General features: G+C 44.7%; 1 protein-coding gene across 1 annotated transcript in view; it reads left to right on the top strand.

The window, feature by feature from the left end:
* LOC144762590 (uncharacterized) overlaps positions 1-12583 on the top strand; it is a 112925-nt gene extending 100342 nt beyond the window's left edge. The window contains exon 3 of the mRNA XM_078647816.1: positions 11315-12583. Coding sequence (XP_078503942.1) covers positions 11315-11414 — 100 coding nt within the window. The 3' untranslated portion in view covers positions 11415-12583. The remainder of the gene's footprint in view (positions 1-11314) is intronic.
* The last annotated feature ends 5330 nt before the right edge of the window (positions 12584-17913 follow it).

A 17913-nucleotide genomic window follows, 5' to 3' on the forward strand; every position in this document is an offset into this window, starting at 1 on the left:
GACCGTTCCGTTGGAACCAGTCGAAGACCAGCGCCAGGCAGTCCCGGATTCTCTCTCCCACAAACTCTTGATCTTTCCCGCATGTGAAGAGGAGTTGCGTGTCGTCGGCATAGGAGACGATCTGGGCCCCATACGCCTCCACCAAGGCGGCCAAAGGGGACATAAAGATGTTGAATAATGTGGGGCTCAACACAGAACCCTGTGGAACCCCAACTCCCAATGGCGGCATCTCGGCGGAGCTCTGGGAAACCCAGACCGTCTGGCGGCGGCCTTCCAGGAAAGAAGTAAACCACCTGAACACCGTCCCCCTCAGGCCGATGTCATAAAGCCTGGCTAAAAGCGCCTTATGGGGAACGGTGTCGAAAGCCGCCGAAAGGTCTAGCATGACCAACATGGCCCTTCCGCCGACATCCAGAGTCTCCCTAATGATCTCAGTCACCTCTAACAAGGCTGTTTCCGTACTAAAATTAGGACGGAAGCCCGACTGAGATGGATGGAGCAGATTATTAGCTTCCAAAAAACTAGAGAGAACCCCATGGGCATGCTTTTCCGTCAGCTTCGCCAGTGCAGGTAGCAACGAGATTGGCCTGTAGTTCGCCAAAACTTCGGTGTCAAGGCCCGGTTTTTTTAGGAGGGGGATCACCATCGCTCTTTTCCAAGAGCTGGGGACCCGTCCCTCCCTCAGGGAGGCATTGAGGATGAAGTTGACCAGAGGGTTCACCACTGCCGCCATCCCGGCCAAAAATTTAGCAGGGCAGGGGTCAAGTGGCGAACCAGATTTAAGGTTGGCCAACAACGTAAAAGAGGCCTCACTGGAAACAGTGGGGAAGTCGGACAGCACCGCCACCGAAATCTGCGGCAGTCCACAATCCTAGCCAATATGCTAGCCAACGAGACAAAAAGGACATTCTCTTAAAATTAGCGGCACGCAATGACCTATTACCCAGCCGACTAATCGTTTCCCAATCTTTACGTGTTAGGTTGCATTGTGTTAGGTCATTAATTTTAACTAAATAGCTATCTATAATTGGGAGTTGTCCTTCACATGAAAGCTTCTTGTACCAGTTTCTTATCCCACAACTTTTGGCTTCATACAACAATTTCATCATCCCATTTATTGAATCTAAATGATCACCTATATTATTCCGTAGAAAATGTGCAATTTGTAGATATTCAAGAAGCAGCGAAGACCCGGGAGTACTTGCTCTACCCAGAACTTCTTGCCATGTGATTATTCTATTCTGGACAAAGAAGTGCCTTATCTCCCGAAATCCCATTCTTTCCCAGTTCATTATGTGGCTACTGCTAATTTGGAGGCCCAAACCGCCACATTCTCAAATGCTTAGAAACTGAGAAGCTGAGGAGCTAAGATTTTTTTTTAAAAAAGACTGTAGTCTAAATACATAATCTTTAATAGTCTTGTATCTTGTCCTTTTCGGTAGCTTTGCCACCTTTAAAAATACCTGGACTTGTGAGTCAGCCTCCTGTACCATTTTTTCCAAAAAGAAGCTATCATGATTATTCTTTGATCCTATCAGGCCTGCCACTATGTCAAGAAAGGCCGCTTCATAGTATGTTTTTATATGCGGAAGAGCAAGACCCCCCTGTTCAGCTGATAGTTGAATTACAGATAATTTGACCCTCGAAGCTTTCCCAACCCAGATGAAACTCCTAATCAATGATTCAATTTCTTTAAAAAAAGCGGGAATTAAGTTTAATTGGAACGTTACTAAACAAAAATAATAATAAGGGTAAAATTGACATTTTTATCAGTGAGACTCTGCCAATCACTGTGAGTGGAAGAAGAACCCATTGGGCAAGGAGATTCTTAATTTTATTTTTCATCCTCTCATAGTTTAGCAGGAAAAGCTGATGGAGATTACTGGTAACATATATGCCTAAATACCTTACAGGATCTTGCTTTGAGGCCTGTACACGTAGCCAAGATGGAAAAGAACTAAGGCTGGTATTCAAAGCAAGAACCTCTGTTTTCTTGGCATTTATTTTATACCCTCCTATTTGTTCATACGCTTTAAATTCCCTTAGAATATTTTCTATATTTCCTTTCTCTGGTTTCAAATATAGGATGACATCATCTGCGAAAAGTTTGAGTTTCGCCATCCCTGGAATGGGGGGGGGGTGATAACAGGGTTGTTTCTAATCTTCATCACAAGGGGTTCAATAAAGAAAGTAAAAAGTAACGGAGACAGCGGGCAGCCTTGTCTCGTCCCACGATTGATTTTGATTGAGCCTGCCTTACTTGAGTTTATTATTACCTGTGCTGAGGCATTTTGATAGATATTCTGCAACATTACAATTACCTGCTCCGGAAACCCGAACATAACCAAGGAGTGGAACAGCGTTGCCCAGTTGACAAGGTCGAACGCTTTTTCCGCGTCAACCATTAAAATACATGCTGGGGTTGAATTTATGTTAAAATAATCCAAAGCCTGAATCAAAAATTCCGTATTTGAAGCCATTGAGCGGCCTGCTATAAATCCTGACTGGTCGTTGTGGATAACTTCTTGTGCAGCGCACACAAAACGGAGAGCCCCGATTTTCATAAGGATTTTATAGTCAGAATTTAGCAGGCTAATCGGTCGGTAGGAATTAATGTCCTCAGGATTTTTATCTTTTTTGGCAAAGGATATAATTGTGGCTTCTTTGAATGCTGAGGGTACCAATCCTCCTAGTTTTATATGATCGTATAAATTCTTTAAGGGAATTAAGAGATCTTTTAGAAACAATTTATAAAATTCGATTGGAAACCCATCTTGGCCACAGGCCTTCGCCCCAGCCATTGAATTAATAGCCAGTGCGATTTCCTCTATAGTTATTACGCATCCCAGTTGCTCAACCCGATCGGCTGAAATCTTTGGAATTTCTATATCCTCAAAGTACTCCTGTATTTGATCTAGCCCTGAAAGATATTCAGTGGAGTATATTCGTTTATAGTGGTCCAAGAAGGCCCTTTGAATTAAATCGCTCTTTACAATTTCTTGGCCATTTAGGGGATCTTTTATTTTAATTATTGAGGCAGATTCCTGACGTTTTCTTACAAAATTTGCCAAGAGCTTCCCAACCAATTGGCTGTCCTCATAGACTTTTTGTTGATAAGTTGTGGAGCTTTTAATTTCCTCGAGAAGAAAAAAATCCCTTAGTTCCGCCTTTGCTTGGACCAATTGATTCGGGCATAGCTGTAGTTGTAAAACATATTCTTTGTCAACCGCCCTTTGCAATGTTGTTATTTTCTGTCTCCTCTCCCTGGCCACGACCGAGGTATAGGATATTATTAGGCCTCGAGCTGCCGCCTTGAATCCTTCCCAGACTGAGAAAGGTTCAGCTGTACCCTCATTGATTTTAAAATAGTCCGTAATCCACTCTCTAAAAGCTGTTACCCAGTTTTGATTCTGGAACAGGGTACGGTCCAGCTGCCACCTAGACTGATCCCTGCTCGCTACTCCCAAGCCCACCATGAGTTCTATCTTCCCATGGTCTGAGAAGGGGTTTCCTCCTATCGAAGAGGCCAAAATCTGGATGGATCTTGAAATAAAAAAAAAATCGATCCTGGATGCTGTTTGGAAGCGATGTGAAAAGCAAGTGTAAACTTCGCTTTCTGGATTCAACGTACGCCACGGATCTATTAGTTGGTATTCAGCAATAAAGGAGCCCAGGGCCTTTTTAGTATTAGGCTTTAACTGTTTTTTGTTCTTATTGGAGGTGTCTTTTTTTATGTCTTGTATATAATTAAAGTCACCTCCCATAATGATCTGCCCGGGAGCCCCCCTCAAAAGGTAATTGATTTCAAGAATACTAGATACCTCATCCACAACCTGACCATAGTAGTTAACAAAGTTCAATACTTTTGACTGAATTTTAACACACACCCAGAGCCACCTCCCCCTGGGATCCCTTCTAATCTTCACTTCTTCCCAAGGAATTCTTCTTGACAAGAAGATAGCAACACCTCTCTGTGCTACTCCAGCTGATGCAAAAAATGCATGCGAGAAATATCTTGGGAGGAATAGATTAGGGGTATTGGACTTTAGGTGGGTCTCTTGGAGCATTAATACATGTGGGTTTTGGGATACTGCCCACTTAATGAGAGCGCCATATTTCTGTTTATTCAAAACCCCATTGGCATTCACTGACAGGATACTACATTTAATCATTTCCATCTAGACATTTTTCGCCTTTTTACTCCAAAATCAATTTTTAATTTCAGTCCCTGCCTAGCACTTCCGCTCTTTTTTACTGCATTTCCCCCCCCCAACCCCCCCCCACCCCAAGGAACCCCTCCCCTGGGATGTGGATCTTCCCTTCCTTCCCACGCAAACCACGTCCCCCCTCCCTCCTTGTGACCTGGGTGTCTTCTCATCACACCCTGCATGACCCTGTGTAGCCCCCCCCCCCATCCGCAAAACAGTTAGTACGGTTCATTCATGAAATGCTAATTTATGTAACACCTCCCTAGAAAAAGCCTTCTTGAGGCTAGGAAAAGCCCTTGCTTATATCCAGATCTCATAGATTGCTATACTTGCAATGTTTTGCAATGTTTCGGACACTAGTTAAACCCCCTGTAACCGGCTGCTATTCCTTAAGCTCTAGCAGTTGTCTGTGATGAGATCTCTTTGAGGAGGGATTGAGCTTCTTCGACGTCCGAGAACATATAGAATTTTCCTTTCACAAGGACTTTAAGTTTGGATTGTTGCGCGATTGACGCTTGAGCGCCATTTGACTTAAAAAGATGGAGAATTTTCACAAATTCTTTTCTGCGGCGCGCCGCTATGGCTGTCATGTCGGAAAAAATTCTACATTTTATTGTCTCTGTAACCGAGAATTGTCTCTGTTGAAATGCTTTTGTAAGAATTTTTTCTTTGATTCTATAGTCCGCGAAGTTCATTAGAATAGTTCTCGGGAATGCTGAATTTACAAATCTCTGTGCCGGAACTCGGTGGGCTCTCATAATAGTTAAGTCCCCTTCCAATTCGGGAAGGACATTTCGATGGATGAACGAGTTGACCCAGTGCAGCATGTCACCCTCTTCGAGACCCTCGGGGACACCTACTATCCTTAAGTTCGATCTTCGTGAGTTGTTCTCAAGTTCATCAAGCTTAATTTCCAACTTTTTCTCTAGGTGGCTTTTTTTTACTTGCTGTTTCTCTGGCCTCTATATTTGCTCTATTTTTTTGGTCTTCCAGAGCTGATATTCTCTCCTCCGCCTCTTTTAATCTAATAGGAAGGCCCAATATTGACTCTTCAAATGTTTCTAATCTGGAGTGCAGAGCGGCTATCTCGGCTTGTTGATTCACCTTAATCTCGCGGATCTCATCAAGAATTAAATTCAGCATCTCGCGGATATCCATTTGATAGCTCCTACCCTTATCCAGATTGTCCATACTCCCTTTCTGAGATGGAGGTAGTGGAGTTGCAAATGCTAATTTTGAAAGAGCAGGGCCCCCTAAAACATCTTCTTGCAGTGGAGTTGAAGGAGACTGATTGAATACTGCTTCTGACATTAGCTCCTCCCTCAAACTTGTCTCTGCCTCTGACTCATTCCCAGGAATTCCATTAGTTTGGTCGAGCCTGCCAGTCTCTTCCACCTGGTTTATCAGAGGAGAGTGTAGTCTCTCAGGTAAATTTAAATTTAAAGAGTCCGTGTGTGCCTGTTCTAGCTCGATTGTGGGAGATGAGAGAGGCATTGAATGATTCCCTTCCAGGGGGACGGACAGCATTTGCGGCATAGGAGGGATTTTCTTTTCAAACAGAGGAAAAGTTATTTTTTCTTTTATTCCACTCATGCTATTCTCACATGGAAGGGGCCCGGTTTCTGCTTCCACCACCACTTTTTCTATAGGGCTGTTTCCCAAGGCACCATTTGCACAACTTGCCACCCGGGTTACCTCTTGCACCTTTTCTTTTGGAGGGGAAGTTAAATTGACTAGAGAGTCATCATCCGAACTATCCATCGCACTGTCTTTTTCTTGAGGGGAGATCGTATTCCCTTCTCCCTTATTAGCTTTCGCTTTTTCCTTTGCCTTAGCCGCCATTCGGGCAGCTTTCCTGGCTAGTGCCAAGCGAGTTTTACTTTTCAGACGGGCTGAGTTTTCCATCTTGGCAGCTTTTTTTTCCCCCACCAACTCAGTTACTGGCTTGGTTGCTTACTTGCTAGGTTACTTCTGAGCCGTGCTCACTTTTCCCTTTCTTTCTCCTTTTTTTTCTTTTCCCCTCTGTTTTGTCTTCTTGGGTTTTGGAGACAAAGAAAGAAAAAAAAAAAAAAGCACTGGGAAAACGACTTCTTTAGTGCAGCCTCTTCCCTATAAAGAGCAAAAGACCACCGAATGTATAGCAGAATTTGTGGCAGGCAGTGCTCTCGTTCTGTGATCCAAGCTTTTACTGGCATTTGAGGCTCCCCCTCGCTCAAACAGTTCGAAAAACGTTTCTAGTTCAAAATCTTCAAAGACCCTCCTGGGCAGCAGAAAAAACAGTGCCAGCACGCCTCTGCAGCCTTTACGCCTTTGCGCCTAGAGGACACCTGCAGTCGCGAGGGGGGAAATATTGCTGAGCCTCCTCAAGACAGCGTCTCTCCCCGGCTGCTTCTGCAGACGGCGCTCACCTTTTCACCGTTTCATTCCGCCGTCGCCGCCGAATTTCTTTCTTTTCACTTCTAAAACAGTTTCTTTCTCGCCGCCATTTACTGCTGCCAAGCTGCCGAGTTAAGACGGGTTGAAGCGCATACCCGCGTTCAACACCATTCCGCCATTGCCGAGAGCTGAGCCCACATTGCGGGAGGGCGGGGTCACAGGTCCTGACGGCTATCCGGAGGCGTGGAGCACCGGAGCCATCCCCCAAACATCACAGTCTCGTTAGGTCTGAAAGGGGGTTTTGGTTAATTCCCTCAGTGGGGTAGTAAGGTCACTGAGATTACGAATGAACCAGCCACAACATGTGATCATACCAAGGAAGCTTCTCACTCCGGTCACAGTGGTGGGTGCTGGGGCAGCCTGGATGTCTTGAACTTTGACAGGATTGGGTGACACTCCGTCCTGGGAAAAAATTGTATCTGAAAAAACGCTATCTCTTTTTGGAGAAAAGAACACTTCTCTCTATGAAGCGTCCATCCATTCTCTTGGAGGCATTGAAAGACTGCCCTCAAGCGATCAAAATGTTCCTCTAGCCTAGGGGCGTGGACTGAAATATTATCACTGATGTTGAGGCCTCCCCCTAAGCCGGAAAGTACACTCCTGATGGTGTCCTGAAAAACCTTGTCTGCACTCAAGATACCAAAACTGAGGAGCTTATATCTCCTCAGGCCCACGTGGGTGGAGAGCATGGTGATGGCCTGAGATCCGAGGTTCAACAGCAGTTGATGATAACCAGCTCGTAAGAACATTTTCAAGAACTATCTTGAGCCACTCACTTCTGACACGATATCATCCACAGTGAGTATCAGATGCCATTCCTACTTGATAGCCAGGTTGGGTAGGCACATGTCTACACATGTCAGAACCTACCCGCTGGTTGCTTAGGTTTGCGTGCTATAACTATTGGGGACAGCTAGGGAGTCAGGCCATCAACCTTCTCAATGATATCGGCCTGTTCCAGTTTGATTAATTCCTCTTCTGCTTTTGGTCTTAGGTGGAACACTACTCATCGATGCTTCAGGGCTACGGATATGCAGACATATTAAGCAGTCTTTAAGGCAACCTATGCCCTCAAACAACGAAGCAAAATGAGTTAAGTCATCCACACTTTCTTGGTGTATGCTGAGAGCAAAAGCAACGAGTTGAAGGTGTTCTGCTGTACGGCAGCTCAGCAACATCCTGGTGCCTCCTTTGATGACATGGACCTTGGCACGAGTCAAGCGGGATTAATGGGTGATCTTGGTTGTGAATTCTCCAGCTAAATGAAGTGGAGAGGTAGACCCATAGGCAAATACTTTCGTAGTGGTGGGTGTCAGGGTAGGTGGTGCAGGCAGTGTGAGCATCATGGTCTGGGCCATGATGTTGATGGATGCTCCAGTGTCAATCAGTGCCTGCACGTGGGCCACTCCATTGACGTCATCATCGTCCTCTTCGTCTACTCAGATATCTGATGCGAGTAGGGCATTGACTGGCTTGGGCCTTTGACCGTTGACCTACTTAATGGCAGCCGCTGTGCATCCGCTGTGCGTACCAGGCAGCGGGCATGCCGCTGGCACACCGAAGGAGCGCCAAAGGCAAGCCCGTCTGCGACCCTCCACGACCAGCGCCAGGAACCCTGGACCTCCGCAACACCAATGCTACGACCCAGCGGCACTCCACGCTCTCATCCCGGGACGCGACAACAACTGCAAGCTAGCATCACCAGCTGACACAAACGGACCCTTCAGCTGTCACCGCTGCTGGCATACCTGCAGCACTGCCAAGACCACAGACCCGGCAAAACCCACCCGCAAGACCACTACTCGACCGAATACCCTGCAATGCATCCTCCTCAACGTTCGATCCTGCCACAAACATGCCACCGAAATCTGGGACCTCCTCGACAGCACCACCCCGGACATAGCGTTCTTCATCGAAACATGGACCAACACCACCTCAGGACCAGACATCACCATCGCCATTCCCCAAGGATACAAGATCTCCAGGAAGAACCACCCTACCCGCCCGGGAGGAGGAATCGCCATCGTCCACAAATCAAACCTCTGCTTGAGCACACTCCCTGATGAGCCCACAGACCTGATGGAACACCTTCACTTCAAGATACTGGCCAGTCCTACCACCACCCTCCGAGGAACCCTCATCTACTGACCCCCTAGACCCCGCTGACTTTTCGCCAACTCCATCACGGACATCATCTCCCCGCATGCCATCGTGTCCTCCAACTACACCCTACTGGGAGACCTCACCTTCCACCTCAACAGCCAACTGGACCCCAGCACCACATCCCTACTGGACAACCTCCATAACATTGGACTCCACCAGATCGTGACCGTACCCACGCACTCAGCAGGACACACCCTCAACCCCCCTCTTCACAACAGGTTACTCCTTCACTTTCAGCCACACCGGCGAACTCTCATGGACTGACCACCGATGCGTCCACTTCACCTTCAGAACACCTACCATCCACAGGCACCTGCACCTGCTCCCATGCAGAAACTGGACCAGAATCACCGACGACCAGCTAACCTCATCACTCAGCAACTCCACCCCAACCATCATGGAAAACAACGACCCCAACACCGCAGCCCGAACCCTGCACAGATGGATCTTCGACAGCGCCAACACCATAGCCCCCCTCAAGAAAAACAGCAACACCCACGCCAAGAAAGCCAGATGGTTTACCACCGAACTTCAAGAGTCCAGACGCACTTGCTGCCGCCTCAAAAAGGCCTGAAGGAATACCAAAATCCACAGAAGCCTACAACAACTTCAGAGCCACCACCAACGCCCACCACCAACTCATCAGAAAAACTAGGAAAAGACGATTGAAGACAGAATATCCACTGATGCACACAACAGCAAAGAACTCTTCAACATCATCAAGGAGTTCGCCAAACCCACCAGCGAGTTCACCGACATCCCTCCCTCACAAGACCTCTGCGACAAACTCTGCACCTTTTTCCACCACAAAATCAAGAGCATCTAAGACAACTTCGACGAAGACAACCAACACACTGAACCCTCACCAACCACCCCCGACACCCTGAAGCCAGCAATCGACAAGTGGACAGCCCTCACCACCGAAGACACACTGAAGACGATGAAGTCAATCCAATCCGGAGCACCCAAGTACCCCTGCCCCCGCCACATTTTCAACCGTGCCGCCTATACCATCGCACCCATGGTCTGCCACACTTCAACTGCTCCCTAGCAACCTCTACGTTCACCGACGACTGGAAACACACCAAGGTCAACCCACTCCAGAAGAAACCCTCAGCGGACCCCACCAACCTCAAAAACTACAGACCCATCTCTCTGCTCCCGTTCCCAGTGAAAGTCATCAAGAAAGTCATCAACAGCCAACTCGCCACATTCATCGAAGAGCACGACATCCTCAACTCCTCCCAATCCGGCTTCAGACAAAAACACAGTACGGAAACCGCCCTCCTCGCTGCACTAGACGACATCCGCACCCTACTTAAAACCGACTTAAGACATCCTTAAGTGAGGATTTTGTCTTAAGTCTGTCTTAAATCTGTTTTAAGTCTATCTTAAGTCTGTCTTAAGTCAAACTTAAGACAAAATCATCACTTTACTACTACTAAATGCCTTCTGTGAATACCAAAAGTAGTAGTTTAGGATTTTGTCTTAAGTTAGTTCTGTGAATCGGCCCCTAACATCCTTGCTGAAAATATTATTGCTAATTTTAAACTCTGCAGACAGAAAATGGGAAAGGCAATAGAACAAAAGGATAAAGTTCTGAAAGGAAAGAAGAGGCATCTGAGAGGGTTGTATGACACAACTATGCATTCCTATACCACACGTTCTTTAACAACCCGGTCGGAACAACAAATGCATCTTAACCACGCATTTCTTTACCATGCAAGTCTTTATAACGACTTGCCTTAAGGAAACCGTTGGACTTTGAAACAATATAATTTACTATTCCAACTCCAGTCCATGCAACAATAGGGAAAGCGTTGTACTTTAAAGTCCAGCGCCGCTTTACCTAAGGCATGTCGTTGTAGCGACATGCATGGTAAAGGAATGCGTAGATAAGACACATTCATTGTTCCGACCACATTGCAAAGGCAACGTGTGGTTCGGCCATCATTGTAATTGCTGTTCCCATCCGAAAGTCTGCCAGGATTTAAAATTGTCTGCTGAGGAACACAGGCGTATAGAGGATTCCCATATTAAAGAAAGCAGGCCAGACTTGAGGTTGCCTTACAACTTGTATTTTTGCCCTCTTTACTCAAGTGGTACCCAGGACATACTTTATGTATATCAGGTCTGTTGAGCATTAAGTTCTGGTCGCAAAATGTATTGTGTCCATTCTTTTAAAAATATAGTATCAAATCCTTAAATGAGTCTGTCAGCTTCATGCTGTCTCCTCCAAATGAGTAATATTGATGCACGTATTTGGTTATGATCTAATGTACACAATTATTATACATTGTTGACCTCTTCCAGCTCTAAATCAAATTAATAGAGTAAAGTGTGCCAAATTACATTTCGCAACTCTCCCAAGCTAAGTGAGTTGGTGAGAAAATAACTATTCAAGTAGTTGATTTGACATTAACAAGCGATTGACTGTACTTTGTGTAACTTTTATTTGGCTCCTTACGTTCTCATACCAAACATGTACTTCTGTTTTCTATGTGTAGGTGTCATAGCAGAAAAAAGATGACCTCCGGCTCACAAGGCCCAATCTCGTTTGACCTATCAGAAGAAGAGCTGATGGCCAGCATTGAACGTGAATACTGACTCGCCAGTCCAATCTCCAGCCACACCTGCTGTGGAGAATGATTTTAATGAAGCATTGACAAAGAGACTGCTCTGCTGAACAACACTTTTATAGCACTTTATATTCACTATTTAAAGACTCATTTATATGTATTGCTTGTATATAACTGCTAAATTATGCGATCGATCAAAGCCCGTTGTACATGTATTGTGAATTTTCGCACTTTTGTTGTCTTACCTTTTACATGCAGTAAGCGTTCCAAAAGTTTAGCGCAATATCAAAGATCAAAATTACCTGTATACTTACATTCTGATATTTAAGGACATATTTATGAAAAGTGTGGCGCAGGGCAGCGCAACAAGTCACCTTGCTATGCTGCCCTGATCCACAGGGAAAGGGCAGGAATGTGCTGTATTTAATAAATACAGTGCATTACTGTCCTTTTCCTTGAACTGGCGCCACTTTGGCCGCCTAGCATCAAGACAGGCCCCCTTGCACTGTTGTAAGCAAGATTGTTTTTGTACAAGGAGGGGCACATAGAACACATAGAAAGAAGAAATAGCGAGGAGAAATAAAAGATATTTCTCCTCATTATGCCTCCCCAGTGGAGGCCTATCTTTTTGACACATTCCTCGGTTTACAAGTCTTTGTAAATCTAGGAATGCAAAAGATTGGGAGTTGCGTGGTAACACCCACCGCAACGCCCATGGAACGCCTCGGTTGCGCAGAGTAATGCAATGCAGCAATTTTCTCTGCGTTGCCTTTTACTTCAGATTTTTTTAAGCCATTCAAAGTCACACAGGGTGGCTTTGCGTGGCTTCGTAAATCTGACTTAGAAGTTTGGTTCACGCATGTACCATACTGCGCTGTGCAAGCATAGCTCAAAGCTCTCATAAATATGCCCCTTAGTCTTTTGGTAAGGCTAATAATTAGCTGTCTTAACTCTAAGAGAAATTTAAAAGAATATTTATTTTTCCTACTGAGTCCATTCATACCACAGGCGCCTATAGAAGCAGCACACTCTAGTTATACATTGTTGGAAATTTTATTAAGTGTGCAATACAACAATTTCTTTGGTTGCTGCAACTTTTAAAGATTCAACTGTTTGCTGCAGGATGGGTGATTCAGAAAATGGAATGTCTTATATAGCTTTATAGGACTATGATAATAAAAGAACTACTATAGTTGATACTATGCAGTAGTTCATTTATCGCTAACCGAGGATACCCCAAAAACTAAGAAGTGATGGTCAAAGGTAACTGTAACTAGTCACAATAGCAACAATCCAGCATTGACAGGATAAGGCCTCACCTACTTGAAGATAACCCTCATTACTCCAGCTATCTCATCACTACTTCTAAGATGCCTAAAGAAAAGTAAAACTATCCCTGGCCTATGGGTTCTTTCCGTTGCCTGGGTGTAGTCATAAATGTCGACCTGACATGCAGTTACTCCTACATTGTTACCAAAGCTCTCCGGCCAAATCGGATCCACTGAGAAAAAAGGATGGGCGTACTGTTTGGGACAAGGAAGACAGAATCTGAGTAATGGAGATTACCAGGTAATGATCAAGAGATTACCTGCTCAGGCTCCTCCTCCCCTAAGTCCTTGCTTTGTTATGTATACCCAGCATTGTTATCTGCTTTGACCCTTGAAGCAAAGGACATATGGCAGGCTTAGTAAACCATCAGTAAATGGGCTTCTTACTTTGAAAAAAAAAAAGTCCTGCATTACAACAGGAAAGACACTTACTTGAACAAAAGATGCCATATTGGAATTTTCTACTTTAAGCATGTAATGGAATAAAAAAGAGGGCCCGGGCCAGGATTCTTCCCAACTGGTATACTGGAGAGAAGTCCCACAAGACTCTTTCATGGAGCTGATGTACTTCTAGTTCAGGGTTCCATGGTGTTACGTTCATGCCATATTTTCAAGAGAGACACATAAAATAGATTACCTACATAAAATCCAGATAGGATTTTTTTACAGAGAAAATGGTCCTCCTAAAAATATGTCACAGCACCAAGCCACCTGGACCTATGCTGAATGAGCCTGTTCCAGTAGACTCTCACTGGTTACCACCAGGGCCCATATTATCCACGGGCGCATTTTCCTGGATTGCGCTGGACGCACCATTCATAAGGTGCGCCTAGCGCAATCCTGGAAATTGTGTCGCATTATGGTGAATGAGCCGCCCCCAAAGCAGCCGTGAAATCGAGCTGGACCCAGGGCAGCTCATTCCTGTGAAAAACAGAGCCGCTGCTTTGAAGCCGCCAGTGTTTCACAGTGCAGGCAGCAACCCACCTGCACTTTTTAACGGGGATATCTGGGTGGACCATATGGGCCCCCTTTGCACCCTTCAGAGGGCTGCTCTCAGTGGGCGAACTGAAAATGTGCCACCTTTTAGGTGACGCACTGTCAGTGCGCCTCCTGAGAGCTTCTTTGCCTCTGCTCCCGCATCTGTAATATGGTGCAGACGCAGAGGCAAAGCTATTCCCTCATTTGCATGGGGCACGCCCCAATGCGAATGAGGAAATGCCAGCTGAAGATGGTATAACAGAAGGAGCTGCACAACCGTCTCTGGCCCCTTCTCTAATACCAAAGTGCCACGGGTGCGTGCACAGTTGGCACAAATGCCCGCTGTGACCCCAGGGCACCTTGTGTAATATGGCGCTAGGTATGTCACTATGTGCCGATTACTATGCCAAGTAAAATCATCATCTTTACCCAATGGCTAGTATAGCTGGGCATATGTTTAGGCCATTCTAGTTACATGAATGTTGGCAAAGAACCAGTCATAGTGGCAAAAGGTCACTTACTGGCATTACTCAGTAGCTCATTTTATATCCAGCATGTGAAGCTAAGGCTTTTCCTATTAAGAACGATTTGAAGAAAACTAAACTGAGAAAAATCCTAATTTTAAGACTTTTGGTATTCACAGAAGGCATTTAGGTGTCCTAAAGTTCGGAGTCCTAATTTTACTACTCCTAAACTGAGAAAAATCCTAATTTTAAGACAGAAGGCATTTAGGAGTCCTAACTTTACTACTACTAAACTGAGAAAAATCCCAATTTTAAGACTTTCAGTATTCACAGAAGGCATATGGGGCATATTATCAAGAAAGGTCGTTACATTATCGCCGCTTTTAACGGCAGGAAACTTCCGATAAAGCGGCGATAATGGGCTCGATAATATGCTCTATGAATTCCAATCGAAGCCCATGTTAGATGTCTTCACATCTAACATGGGCTTCGATTGGAATTCATAGAGCATATTATCAAGCTAATTATCGACGCTTTATCGGCAGTTTGATGCTGATAAAAGCAGCGATAATGTAACGACCTTTCTTGATAATATGCCCCTTGGAGTCCTAAAGTTAGGACTCCTAATTTCTGTGAATACCGATATGAGTAAGTGCCTTCTGTGAATACCAAAATGGTAGTAAGTTTAGGATTTTGCCTTAAGTTAGTTCTGTGAATCGGGCCCCGAATGTTTGCTAGTTTTGGGGAACTCTCAGTTAGCATCTTCGTTTAAATCAGACTTTTTATATTCTTAATTATTGTCCTAGCTGCCTCACAGAAATCAAAGAGTGACTAAAGCTAAACTCGTAGCCTGTTCCAAACAATCAGAGGGAAAGCAGCTCCTGTCGCCCATCACAGAGGGAACATTAACCTGGTACTAAGCGGGGGTCCGGAAGTGTTAGCAAGCAGGGAAAAGCACAGATTATATGGTTCTAGGATCCCCGTCTGTCTGGTGTCAGACTCTGTGTTGCTCACCTGCAGCCTCATTGAAAGCAATATGTTCACAACTTTTCTCAGGTTGCACAACCCCAACAAAATATAAAGGTCTTGAAAGTTAGACCACTCAGTCGATGATGTAAGCTTGGTCAGGATGCTAGGGCTCAGCTATAAACGTGAAAGTTAAAGACAAGCAAGAGGCTGGATCTAAGTAACCATGATTGCTGTACAACATGAACTCCCACAATAACACAACAACAATTGACTACATGTTGGTACATTTACAATGAATTTCCAACACTTTTCCTTTGTCGGCTCACACGTTTCTTTCGTCTGCAACTGGTGTGGACTTGTGCTCGGATAAACCAAAATGTAGTGTTTTTGACAAAGACTGATTGTTGGCTTCTGGTGCTTTTTTATTTATGTAGGTAAATATTCCTTTGCAAATCCTGTCTGTTCAGTGTGCCTTTGCATTTCTTACTTATAATGACATTGCTAAGACGTGGACAATAATATGTATATGAAAATATAATAAATCACATCATTGCTGCAAAAAATATTTTCTGGAATGAAAAGTATGTCCTTCAGAAGTATTTTAGTTGTAGGGCACTGAAATGTTAGGCAGTAATGCTTACTCTGTTAAGCGACAGTGATTAATAATTTATGAAACTCTGAAACCATTCCCCTGGACCTTATAAGTGCAATTAGTGTTTTAAAAGAGCATTTAGTCTGTGAGTGTTATATTAAAGAAAATGCACATTTCTGTATTTTACGTCATACAGCATACTGTGGCCCAGAGTTCAGAACAAGCTGGCACGTGATGATAAATAATGCTGAACACATAGGGCTCTCTCAACACCATGGATTTTACTTGGAGCTTCAGCAGATATGTGCCATATTTAGAGCTTGGTGGGTGGGATGCGCCATCACAAAAGTGGTGGATGTTCCCGTGTTATAAGTACATCATAGCCTATGGTAAATACTGCAGACAGGATTACCGGCTAGTTTTTTGATAGAGTATCCCGTCCGCCAAAGTCTAAATAGCACCTTAAATATTTGTGTTGATTATTCCTTATTCAAACGGTAAACCTAAGATATTTTCCAATGCTTGTGAGATAGTATATTTCCAAATCGAAAGTTTGTTTTTTCTGAACCGTGAATGACCCTGATGTGTGGGGAGCTTTTTCCCTGTAGATAGGGGTCATTTAACATTTTTTCTTCCGGGCTGGGAAAATAAGTGACCTTCGCCACACTCTCTATAGGGAGGGATGATCATCACTAGGACTTCGAGGATCTGTGGTGGATGGACTCCTGGGTCAGACTTACAGTTGGCAGAGCCAGCAGTAGCCCAGCAATTCCCCCAACTCTAAATAGAGCAGAGGAACTGTGGGTTTGGGGGTTGAAGGAACCATTGTTTTTCTGTGTTCCGTTTTTCCCGCTACACGAACCCTAAAAAAGGCCCTAAGTCACCATCCTGTCACCTTTTTGTCCCAGGCTTATCACAACGGCAACAAGGAAGCAGGCGTCTACGGAGAGATAGATTGAGCTCTTGAAATAAAACATGTGTAACATCTGCATTTTTATATAACATTTCAGGTGTGGAACTCGTCTGAAGTTCACCATCTCAGACAAACATGCATCCTATTTCCCTCGTGAACTTAATTTTATAATAAAAAATGAAAAATGTTTTAGTGTCAATGGATAATGATTGTATCTGGTATTTATGCCTTAATTCAACCTTGCATTACATTCTTGTACTTTTGATCTGAGACCTGAGTCCCTTCTCACTGACATGACCAAGATATGTTACACTTTCAACTCAAATTTTAACCTTCTTCCTTTTGATGTTGACACCACACGCTTCCAATTTATTAAGGACCAAAAATACATGAATATCATAATCGTCGTAGAGCTATTGGCCAATATATAATCTTGAAAATAACAGCCAGGAATGTCTTAAATATTCTGTAATCCTGATCATAACTGAAACACTGCTAAGGTCAACCCACATACTGTGTCATAACAAGTATGAAATTGCATGGAAATGGGTTTCCTTCTACTTAGAGATAGGCTAAAGATAAAGCAAAGATCCAGAACAATGCTGCCTTCTTCAACATTTCCACGTCACTGATTTTTAGCATGCGAGGGGCATTCACCCAAATCCTGCTATTATTATCCCTAAGAGTGACACCTATTCTAATCAAAGCATTTGGGGGTAGATTTACAATAAGTGACGCATCCCTGCATATCAGCAGGGATGCGCCACTTCTTGTGCGCCATGCCTCCGCCACCATTGATGCGCTGCATTTACAATGCGGCGCACCATGGGGCGAAAAAAGCACAGATGCGTGACGCATCTGTGCCGTAAAGGCGGCGCGTTGCTGGAGCAATGCTGTGGGGGGCCCTATCTTGTTAATGCTGCGTCAATCCTTACGCCTGCCTCAAGCAGGCGTAGGGTTTTGACGCAGCATGGGCACCAAAGTGACTGAGTTAAATCTTGTAGATTTCACTCAGCCACTTTTAGGAGGCGTTCTTGCGCCGGAACGCCTCCTTCTGGCGCAGGGCTTTACAACATGACGCATCTCCCAGATGCGTCACGTTGTAAATACCCCGCACCATGGGGCATCTTTTGCGCCGCCACTGCGACACAAAAGGGATGCAACGGCGGCGTAAAAGAGGCGCAAGGGGCTTGTAAATCTGCCCCTTGGTTTGAAACTTCAGTAATCAATGCAGCTATGCTGTAACCTGAATTGGTTCAAAAACTATAACACTCATCTCAGAC

This window comes from Lissotriton helveticus, chromosome 6, assembly GCF_964261635.1.
Source record: "Lissotriton helveticus chromosome 6, aLisHel1.1, whole genome shotgun sequence".
Taxonomy (NCBI): Eukaryota; Metazoa; Chordata; class Amphibia; order Caudata; family Salamandridae; genus Lissotriton; species Lissotriton helveticus.